The sequence below is a fragment of the Pseudonaja textilis genome, chromosome Z (assembly GCF_049901715.1).
Source record: "Pseudonaja textilis isolate UNSWEBS1 chromosome Z, rPseTex1.2, whole genome shotgun sequence".
Lineage (NCBI taxonomy): Eukaryota > Metazoa > Chordata > Lepidosauria > Squamata > Elapidae > Pseudonaja > Pseudonaja textilis.
Window position 1 is genome coordinate 97,210,830 of NC_142008.1, and position 11,729 is coordinate 97,222,558.

At 36.4% G+C, this 11,729-nt stretch overlaps 1 protein-coding gene across 1 annotated transcript; it reads right to left on the reverse strand.

The window, feature by feature from the left end:
- Positions 1-2,894: 2,894 nt before the first annotated feature.
- On the reverse strand, positions 2,895-9,076 carry PRR15L (proline rich 15 like). The gene is made up of 2 exons (XM_087915357.1): positions 8,933-9,076; positions 2,895-5,348 (listed from the first exon to the last, which is right to left on the reverse strand). Exon 2 carries the CDS (start codon positions 5,320-5,322, stop codon positions 4,999-5,001), a length of 324 nt encoding a protein of 107 aa, XP_087771483.1. The 5' UTR covers positions 5,323-5,348; positions 8,933-9,076; the 3' UTR covers positions 2,895-4,998.
- Positions 9,077-11,729: the final 2,653 nt, after the last annotated feature.

The following is an 11,729-nucleotide window of genomic DNA, read 5'->3' on the forward strand; positions in this document are numbered from 1 at the left end:
GGAATTTCAGGTGTGAATATGGAATAAAGATAAAGCTTGAGGCTGAATTTATAAATGCATGGGAAAATGTTCAAATCTTCTTTTCAAATATTATCCCTGCTGATATCTAACAAGAGATATTGGGGAAATTCTGAAGAAGTTATTCCAGGTAGTTTAAAGAATTCTGAGTTACGGAGTAAGAGAGACAAAAACAAATCTATTTTTGACTCCTTATATTTAACAACACCCTTTCTGGAATATAACAAATGAATTACAATATAAAGTTCCTAATTAACTTTCTGTATAAGAAAGAACAGCCAATCCAACACCAACCCGCTCACCTCAGAATTTTCACTGATACATCAAGGAAAAAAACCCCACACAAGCTATTCAACCCTGGATACTGTGGTACAAAATGAGGAACGATATGCAAAAGTAGTCTTTGACGACTAAAGCTAATAAAATACATTATATTTAGAGGAGGAGGAAATCTTTTACATTGAAATTGCTGTTCAGTTTGAGATGGAAAGGAACTACTTCTGTTTCAAGAAACCTTGGTATATATCAGTGGACTTCAACTCCAAGAATTCCCCAGCCAGCAAATCAAAGATGTTAAAACAATGTAATATTTTAATAGCTTCAAACAATGTAATGTTGCACTAGAAGGAAACTGAAGATCATAAAAGGGGACTTTGTAATCAAAGTTAGGGGAATTTTAATGGGGCACCAATTCACCTATTACAGTTCCCTCTTTAGTTGGCTCTTTTTCATGTGGTGTTGATATAAATCCCTGATAGTCTGTTGAGTCACATTTGGATCTGGTCCAATATAAATTATTGTCTGAATAAAAAATAAGAAGTTAATAGAGCTTGAAGATGAATATTATTTGTACATTGATATCAAGATGGTGTTTTGTATCAGATCCATGTAATTCTGCATGACAAATCCAGCATTTTTACCACCTGATGCCGAGCACAAGAGCCTTCTCTTCCCAGTTTATACACTAGATCCAACAGATTTTACAGTTAAATTTTTTACTTCAAAGTTGGAGAAATAATAAATTTCATTATATTACAGGACAGCAGACAAATTTGGTGAGATCCAAAAGCAGAGTCTCATTTTCTCTGACTGTAAATGTGATTAATAAATGAAACCAAATATCTGCCCTCTTAAGAGACCCTACTACTAATCTCAGTCTTATAGTGATTGGATTCATATATTATATTAAGCCATAGTTATTTAATAAACACATATTGGTTTTGTACTATAAAGCATGGTTTTGAACTATAAAACATGGTTTATAAGTTTCTGTGTCTTGGTTCACACATTATGCTAAAACAACACCAAACAATCACATCACCTAGTGGATTATATGAAACCTGGCTGAGACAAGCTGTCGTTTTGTCCATTTGGAACCCCCCTTGGGGTTCATAAAAGTGTGGCCACAGTTTCACCCCATTTTATTTGAATGCAAGTTTATATATTTTGGGGACCAGTGTCCCCATGACCCTACGTATTTGTTGGCCTGCATTAAGATCAGTATCCCTCTTTTTTGCTAGGAGTATAAAACATAAACAGGATTGTATATACATTGCAATGCACAGTATGGACTGAACAGCTGGGTTGGTGGACCTCACACTTAGGCAGCTCATGTATCAGAAAACTTAATAACGTACAGGTAGCTCAGTTATAATGGTCCTACCTCAGGGCTATGTACAACCTGGATTCAATGTTCCAACAGTCATGTGACAGAACTTTGGGTGTTCAACAACTTGGCTCCAGCATCTTACAATCATATAATTACGTTTTATGATAATTTTGCTGAAAACCGGCATTTACTTTCAATGACAAATATCTGTTGCTTGGGTGTAGGATGAGGGTGGAGATTCTTTCTCTGAGCTTGTGGGTTGGTTTCCAGATGTTTTATTATCAGACTAGGTAACATCTTCAGTGGAATTTAGGGTATTCTATTAACTCTCTGAAGAGATTACCTTGCCTGGTAATGAAACGTTCAGAAACCAATCCTCAAGCTCAGAGAAAGAACTTCTACCCTCATTTATTTCAGGGTTTTTGTAAAACTGGGCCCAAGGCAAACCATTGATTTACTTAATGACCATGGTGTTTGTTTAATTATTGCCACAATTTTTAAGTTGTAAAATTGTCTTGGTTATATGATCAACCTGCTAAATGACTATCATGACTTACAACCATTATGAACAGGCTTCATTATGTAGTATTTCATAAGTCAAAGACTATACTCAAAATTACTAGATGAATCTCCGTTGCCTTTTGGTAAATTGGTAATGTGATGCTGTCCACACGCATCACGTTCAAGAGCCATACTATGGTAGATGCTATTAAGCCAACAGGTTCCAGTCCATTGTTTCAATTATAGATAATTTTCTCTAATCTTCACCTGATAGGTCATTTATCTAATCGTCATCTGAACGCATCCAATGAAGGGGAGATTCCACTGTCAAACAGTGCTTACAATTCAGAAGTAATTTTTCCCCTCATACATATTCAGTCAGAATCTCTGTTCCTGTAATTTAAATCCATTATTCAGTGCCCTATTTTATGTTATATCCTGTCAAGTATTTAAAAAAACATGACCAAAGCTCTTGTTAGTCTCTGCTCAAAGATAACCATCCCTCTTCATTTAATCCAGTGTTTTTCAAACTTTGCAACTTCATAATGCATGGACTTCAACTCCCAGAATTCACAAATATGTGAAGTCCATTATGGGAACTGAAGTCTACATGTCCAATAGTTTGAAAATCACTGATTATATCTCTCTTCCCAGCCACCTATTATCCTTATTGGTATACTTTAAAATGTTAAAGATTGCCTGAATCAGAAGCCAAGATTAGTCATGGTATTCAAGGTAGAGTGGACATATGAAATGCAGAACAAAGTGCAAGTAGAATTTTTATTTAAAAACTGTATTTCTGTATATGCTACCTAAAATTATATTTGCCTTTTGGTTTGGTTTTTTTTTTCCCTCAGGCATATCACATTGTTGACCCAAATCCCATATTCAGTTTACAATTTATTAGTACTGTAATTTTTGCTTCCTTAGAAAATAATTTTGCAATATCTCTATTAAATAATATTAATATTTTTATCCCATTTCTTTTATAAAAACTAGTACATTTTATTTCTGTTCTGAAAGATATCATATCCAGTTTTATATCATCAGCAAATTCAGGAAAGTATTCCCTTCGTCTCTTTATCCAAGTAATAAAAATATTTCAGAGTTCAGGATCTAGGATATTCCCCACACACACATGGTACTGTAGGAAGCCCTCCTTTCCCAGATTAAAATATTCTTTATTATTAATGTTAAAAAGAGGCAGAATATTATATTTCCTCAAAGGAGAAATTCAGAAAAAAATATTAAAAAGGCAGAAAATAGCCCCAGTTTTTCTTAATAGCCTCAAGCAGAAGCCTGAAGTCTTAAGCGATAGATATTTTGTACCTATTAAGAAACACTGGGCCAATCTATTCATAAACAAAACACTTTCAGCTCTTACAGCTGAAGGGATTAAGAATTTACATCCCCCACCCAAATTCTAAATACAGGACATGACTTTTAGGATTAACCCACCATCATTAGACTAGCAAGTCACTACATTGCACACACCTCTAGAGCAGGGGCATCAAACTCGAGGTCCACGGGCCAGGTGCATCAAGCACTAGCCACTCCCACCCCCGGTTTAGTGAAGGGGGGGAAAGTCGCTATACGTCACATGATGACATGAGGATGCAAGTTTGACATCCCTGCCCTAGAACATCCCAATCACAAAATCCCAGAACCCTATAAAGACCCATCCATTCATTCAGCCAAGGGATCTGCCAACCCAGAAACATTGCTGTTGTCACTGAAGTTTCTGGAAACCAAATAAACCTTCTTTCCTTTCAGCCAATGAGCCTCCATTTTATTTCCAGTACCTTTTTCCTGGCTTGGAACTGGACTGGATTTTTCTTCCTATAGTACCTTATTCCAATTTGATAAGGAACCACTTATTAGTACCCTGAGCTCAATTTTTGAGTCAGGTGTGTAGCCACCCATCCTGTTCACATTCAAGTAGCATGCTAGACAGAATATGGGCTGTTTTGTAAAGTGCTTTTCTGCAATTAATTTAAACTACATCTCCAGCATTCCCTCAATCTAAGGATTCTGTCTAAACAAAACCTTTACTTAAGTTCATTTGGCAAGATTTGTTTTTGACAGGTCATGCTGACTGCTGGTAATTAGCAGATAGTTTTCAAGTTTCTTAAAAATAAAGATTTGTATGAACTGCTGTAGAATCTTTCCATGTACATCAGATTTATTGGCCTCAGTTATTGGTATCTAAGAGGCGACCAAAGCTTACCTAGCAGAAGCAACTTAATCTATAAAAAACATTTCCCATCTACATTTTCTATCGTGATTTAGAACACAACTATATAAGGTGAATGTTTGGATAATTTTCAGTGATGGTCAGATTCAACTGCTGTTGCAAGAAAGCTTTCAGCAGGGAGGAGAGTAGGAAGATGAAAGCAGGTACCAGTACCAATGAGGCCTATCAGAGCAGCTGCCCAAGTGTGCCAAGAGCTGGGCATCCTGAGAGGCAAAAACAAACATTTCCTATTTACTCCGATTAGAAAGGTTAACAAGGTAGCTAAGGAGGGGTAATTTATCTGAATTTAGCAATACTGTGTATGTTCCCTATTCTGTGTATGTTCTCTACCTCTCAATTTTCCTTTCTCATTTATAAGTCCCTCATAAACTTGTGTTTGATACAAATCTTGCATTGTTTTTTCTTAAATTAAAAAAGAGGAAAACAAAACAGAACAATGTTCATCCTTTGGGGAAACTTCACATGAAAATCAGGATCTGATCCTTGAGTTTCAGAGGACTCCCTCGTTAACTTCATTAGCAAATGTAATGAACCTGATCTGTCAACATCAGCTTCTCTTCAGCAGAGAAATGTCCTCAGAAAAGGGCTTATGAAAAGCATCTCCTTCACTTGGCCATTACTTTTCTTCCCGTTCCCCATCAGAAAAGAAATTGGGGTTTTCGGGCAAAGTAGCCCTGATTTTCTTCTTTTCTTTGAAGCGTCCAGAATTGGAAACTTTGACATGTTTCCCTTTGGTGCTTTTGTCCACAATTTTCTCTAGCCGGGCATTGAATTCCTGCTCATTGCGGCTTCCACTGCTCCCATCTGCTGGCATGCCCTCTTGTAGACTCTCATCATTGGCCACTCCATAAATATCTGGATGTTCATACAATACCTTTGGAGTTGATTTTTTCTTTCGAAGGAAGGTTAACTTCCACCAGCTATAGTTATTTTCTGCCATGGAGCCAACAAGAAGGATCAGTCACTCTTGGGAAAAGAGAAAAAAGCACATATCTATTATGATCTTGTGACATTAGCTGGTTCTTCTTCCCCCCTAAATGGTCAAGAAGACCATGTTTAGAATTCTGAGCTTCATATTCCTCATGTACACATAATAAACACCTCCACCCCAAATCCCTATTTTCATTCCAAAAATAAATCATGGAAGTTAGATGGATAATATAAGCAAGAAACTATGAACTTTCTCTCTTGATCTGTGCCTATGCCCTTAGTGCCTTAGAGGAAAAAAAAGTGTAATACAAATAATGAGGACAAAATCAAATTCCTTGTATGTGGGAAAGATTTATTTTCAGATGTTTTTGATGTTTAAAGTGCAGGTATTGAAGCTTCAGTTGGAAGGGAGAGATTGAAATTGAGAATAGTTTCTTTACCTGGGCTACTTGTAGAGAATGGCAACCTCTGGCCATCTTTAAAAGTCAACTTTAAAGACAATTTATAAAGCCCACAGCCACCACATTGCTAACATATATTGCTTGCAAGGAGTACTTAAAATGATGAGATGTTGCTTAAAAGATTACTTGGTTTGAATGTCTCCCCCCACGTTTTTTCAAAATGTTAAGAGAAATTAAACACTTCATTTAAGCTTTCCTTTTAAAACATGGAGCATCTTATCTTTTTTCCCCTTTGTTTTCCGTTGCTTCACACTCTAGTTTTGTTTATCCCCCACTGATGGTGGCAGAGACACAGTATACATACTGTTAAAGTATCAATATTAAGTCAGGAAAATATTGGATAAAGCTTAACTTATTTGTATATGTCTGAATGATCTTAGTTCAGCCAATTCGTCTGTGTCTAAATTCTTCCATCTGTTCATGAACTTATTGTTATCATTGTGAAAAAAAATTAAATGCACTATGTAAATGTTGCATTGTAGGTAGAGCAAAGTTCTTTCTGGCACTTAGGCACTGCCAAATGTGCTTCTCAGATTCCTGTTCTTGATCCATACATTTTACTAAGCCACATTTGGTTTGAGAACAATTTGCAGTATTCCCAAGAACCATGTTGATTGAATTCATGCATTATGCTAAGCTAAACAACTCAAGCCAGTTATAATGGGCAGAAGTAATAACCTTAAGGAATAGGAGGAAGAGCCACAATCAAAACAAGTCAGATAAAAGAAATCCGAGGCCGGGCCAGAATTGAGAAATCACATCAGACAAGGTTCTTCTGACTTCTCAAAATAATAATGGGGGTGGGGGGGAGGGAAGGACATTCAGATTCACAATATTCTGTTCCTATAATCTAATGAAAGTAGTGTTGCATGCATGACATTGGTTTCCTAATCCAGTGTACCTTGAAGTGCTTACACTGGTGTGTCTTATGAATCCTTTTAAATGATAGATATGGGCCAGCCTTGGATAAGAGGAAAATAGTTAACAGAAGAACAGTTATATCTTCTTGCTGAATAACAAAAACGTCCATAAAGAACTACAAGAATTTTTATTCTTTCCATCTAGGTTGTAACTTGAAAAATTAAGTAGAATTACAACTGGTTAGCATTTGGAGACCACCAGGATACTTTAAGGCTAGACTGTGAAATATTGAAAAAAAATCCTTAAAAAGGAATGCTTATTCAGCAGAAAAATCCAACTTGGAAGAATCTTTATTTTTAAATTATTATTATGCATTTTATTATTTTTACTTCCTAGCTTCTAGCTTGTCTCAGGGTTTTATATTTGCTCAAGGTGTAACTTCTTGTTTTGAATCTATTCAGATCAAGATCAAGAGCAGGAGCTACTATATGTAGGTGAATTTGTTTATTCTACATTAAAACATTCGTTTCCTGTGTATGATCTAAGGATACTGTAGCTTGAGATACCATGATAATAGTTTATAAATAGACAACATCTCACCGAAAGACAGACTGAACGCAACCCCCTGTTTTAAGGCCTGTCTATTCCCTATGAGCCAAGCAAAAAGGATGAGAGGTAGCCTTTCTTCCATCCCACCCATGTATGTCCAATATTGGATCCCATTCACTCTATCCATAGATTTCTGTGGGAACTTTATCTTCCAGCTCAGAAGTGGCACCAGAAAGAGGTATTAGAAACATAGATGAATGGTAATCTCTAATCTAACGATTACTGTATCACTCGTACCAGCGTTCTCCAGGTGCTTTGGATTATTTTTAAGCTTGGCCACTAAGTTACAGATTCAATTATGCTATCTCCAAAACCACGCTTAAACTTTATTTTAAGACATTTAATGTTTCTCTGAAGCACATGATCTACTTCATTTTCCTTTTTGGGGGGAGGGGGGCTCATGTCCTCTTTGTCCATCAACCTAGTAATGCCCGCCCCCCCCAATGTGTTAAGACTTCAATGCTGGCTCAGAATTATGGGAGTTGTTCCAACAGACGTAGAGGGTAGCAGATTGGGAAAAGGAAGGAAGGAGAGGTTCATGACCCATCTTTTAGTGGGAATCCTAGGTAACTAGATAAATTACCATGTCCTCACACCAAATATTAACTACTTCCATAGAGTGGAGTTAATGGCAGAGAAGGCTCTCTCCTAGACCCTGCCAATCGGAGTTCTTTGGGAGTGGGTCTGCAACATACCTTCCTTGCCTGACTGAGTGGGATGAAGCTAGGTCTGTAGGCAGCCTTGCTCTATGCTTATGTAGGGCTTTATAGGTCATAAACAACATCTTGAATCAAAGCAAACTGGCACCCAATATAGTTCATGGAGGTGTTAAATGTGCCTTTCTTTGGGCACCCAATACAGCATTTGATTTCATCCGTCCTTGAGAGCAATCTAATAGGTCTAAGAGATCAAAAACTGAAGTATTCTACACAGATATATCTTTTCATTTTCTCTTTCCTTTTCTCCATATAAAGAGAGCAAGAAGGATTCATTTGCCAGGAAAAAAAACACCTCTTTTTTGGAATGGCATGACAATATTTGACTCTAATTCAATGTTTTACATGAATAACAGAAAGCCGAACATTTTTAAAACTCACAAATTGATGGACACCTTTGAAATAGTCAGTTAACTAAATAAATGTATCAAGACAGAATTGAACAAACTAATGCTCTTCACATGTTTTGAACTACAATTCTTATGATCCTTAATAATTTGCTATTTTGGTTGCGGGTGAATGAGAACTGAAATTCTCATTCACCTAAAATTATCAATTTGCCTAAACTCTGAGCTAAAGATTCTCTGTTAAGTGTATTTTAGCAGTAACTCAGGTTTGTAAAAGTGAAATATGCAAAACAGACAGCTACTCAGCAGATCATCTGCAACGTTTTTGTTTCCCTTATTTGAAAGCCGAATAAAGTTGTTCCTTCGTGTTCTATGCTTACAACAATCTCGCAAAAGATTGTATCTTGGTCTGATATCATCCAGAGATTAGGAGTAAGTATGGATGAAAACATGGGTTTGCCCCATCTAGATTCAAAACTATTATCCACTGAAGTTCTATTCATTTTATCTTTACATCTTTACATGGTGATTGATTAAACATTTGTGAAGGCTACAAAACTCAGTCTTCCCAAGTGTGGAGTGAGTTTCCTTCCCCTCTTCCCTTAAAAGTGCCGTTAACAACATACCTGTTTCGTCTGATGTCTGATTTGTTCGTCACTGAACAGTATCTTCAACTCTTGTGGGCAAAGATCAATATGGAGAAAACGTGAGGTAGAACGAGACACTGAGTTAGACGTTGTTACTTTTGTGCAAAACTGGCAGAGTTGGCTTTGGCAACCAGTAAAAATGTGATTCTCATATCTCAGGTGTGTGGAGGTGCCACATACCTATTTGTGCTGCACTTCTCTCTCCCTCCCTCCCTCTGTATGTCAAGGTTAACCAGGGACTGAGCCACTCCTGCATAAAGTAAACAGGAGTGAACAGTGGCTGAGCAGGGACAGATCTGAATATTCATGATGAGGGAAATCTAAGCTGAGACAGTTGCTGGCTTAGAGCAATTTCATTTGACTTTATCTGTGGAGAAGGAGGAGGTGGTATTTTAAAAAAAGAGAGGGGGGTTAAATTCCAGAATTTCAGCTCTTCTGGATGTTGGGAATGCATCCCTTAAAGCTTTAGATGTTTATTTACTGAGTCAAAGTTTTAAAAAGGGAAACACTTTATTTCCTCAGGTGGATTATGTTGATAACCACAGGCAATAAATGCATTACTGAATGCACATGCCCACAGAGGCTCAGACTTTATAACCCAAACTGAGTTAACAAGGCAAAATTTAAAACACCAAGATTATAAAGAATTGCACCCAGATAAGTGACTGGTCCTGCAGGGTGCAAATTCTCAAATGGGAACACGATTATTCTGCAGGAAAGTAAAACCCATTTTCATTCATAATACAGTGTCAATCTATTGAAGATAATTTCCGTCAAGGTCAATTTTTAGTAATCTGGCTGGTTTATATATTTTTTCTGCCAGAATCAAATGTGGGAATCAATCACTGAAAACCATGTCAATTATAAAGTTAATTGAAAATTCACCAAACTTCTTCTGTGAGTTTTAATCTAGAGTTATATATACTATACATATAATTTTATATTGCAGTAATCAAATAATAAACGACATGTATGAACTAGTGCTTTATAACTACTTGTTTTGTGACTTCTAGTTCCAGTTACTGTATTTATTATAATTGGACACTTCTTTTATCCTTCTAATCACCCAGCAATATAGGTAGGCAAGGAAATGAAAAATAATGTGTTAGGTATTTATAGTTGTAGCATAGCGTGTAAACCTCCTGTTGGTCATATTTTATTACACTAAACAAAATGTTTGAAGGCAAAATTTAGAGATTAGTCACATAGTTCTATTCATGAATTGGTAGAGTAATAAATACCTTTGGAAACTTGCCTTGAATAGTTAGGGTATTCCAAAAAGCCTTACTAAAGTTTTAAGCTTTTATAATGGTGGTTGTGGGCTTCAAGGAGATGGGAAGGATGCCACTGGCATATCCTCTAATTTTGTAGGTATTAATTCGTTTTTAAATAAATAAATATTAAGCTGATCTGAGCACATGAAAAGCTTCTTCCTAAAATAATTTTTTTACCTGAAGATTTTAAGAAAGGGAGAAAAATTTTCCCTCCAGAGATTGGCAAGTGCTCTGGATTGGCAAGTGCTCTGCTACAGTTCATGCTGGGGCTTGGGCCTCTGGAACACGGCAAGGTTAATTGGAGGGTTTTTTTAAAAAAAAAATAAGGAAATAAGTCTTGCCTACTACTACCATGATGTTTGCAAAGCTTTCAACAATTGTGGCTATTTGTTATTTATACAGTGTCTCAAAGGTACTGGTTCTTCGTGGAACAGTATAAATACACCAATAAAAATATAGTTTTGAGTTTCCAAAGTGCTTCCAGTCTAAACTGGACAACAGGAAAAAAAAAACCAATCCTTTCCCGGCTAAAATTCCCAAGACAGATAAGCCCAATAAAAGGTTCTAATTAATTGGGACCGATTTATTCATCTATGCAATCCTCCAAATCCAATTTTGTGGGATACAAAATGTAATTTTCTAGATGTCAGAGCAATATGGGGACAACAGAATATACCCACTGGAAAACTAGGAGCCACTCACTAATTCTCAGGTTAATCCACCAAACAAAGAACTCCTTGTTAAAATAAAACAAAATAACTCTTAAACTGACATTTAAATTGATATGAACAGGTGGAGCTTCCTGGTTCTAGTTCTTACCAGTGCCAAACAATCTTCTACTTCTCTTTCTTTATCCTTCATTGAAACAAAAGGGTTAACATCTCTAGTTCTTACTAGATTGGTTCTTTTACATCTATTCTTTTCTTTGGAGGATTAGTCAGACTAGACTCTGGCTCAGGCACTCATCAGACCGGTTTAGACTTCTTTTCTTTTCTTTTTCTTTCTGTGTTGGGCTGAGGGGGAATAATTTGTTCCTTTTCCTGTTCAATTGCCAACAGCTTCCAGTAATCCAGGTTAGAGACCATTCAGTTGTTTTCCCAGGCAAATCATTCTCCCAAAACAGCATATCTTTCCAAGAGGTGAACATTGTACAATATATAAAGTGGAAAATAATCTATAGGAGGAATTGTTCAGAACTAAATCTATTTCAATAATTCAAGTTTATATCAGTGCACCATTTTGCGACTGAATCTTAGTGAAATTCCAAAGTTACTTGGTTACTCATTCCTAATCATAATAAAATCATGACCCTTATAACTTCTGAAACTAGAGGTAAGGCAAAGGTAATGTGAGAAAGGTTGGGTTTCCTTCACTCATCTATAAACCACATACTAATTTATTTCCAGCTTGGATTTTATTTAAGCATTCTTAAATTTGTTGCCACTACTCTAATTCCAGACAAATTTAACTCCATTTATGTTCCATTCAAAAGAATAGGGCAT

What these genes read in the sequence shown, in the direction of transcription:
- PRR15L (XM_087915357.1), bottom strand. Translation starts at nt 5,322, where the DNA reads ATGGCAGAAAATAACTATAGCTGGTGGAAGTTAACCTTCCTTCGAAAG.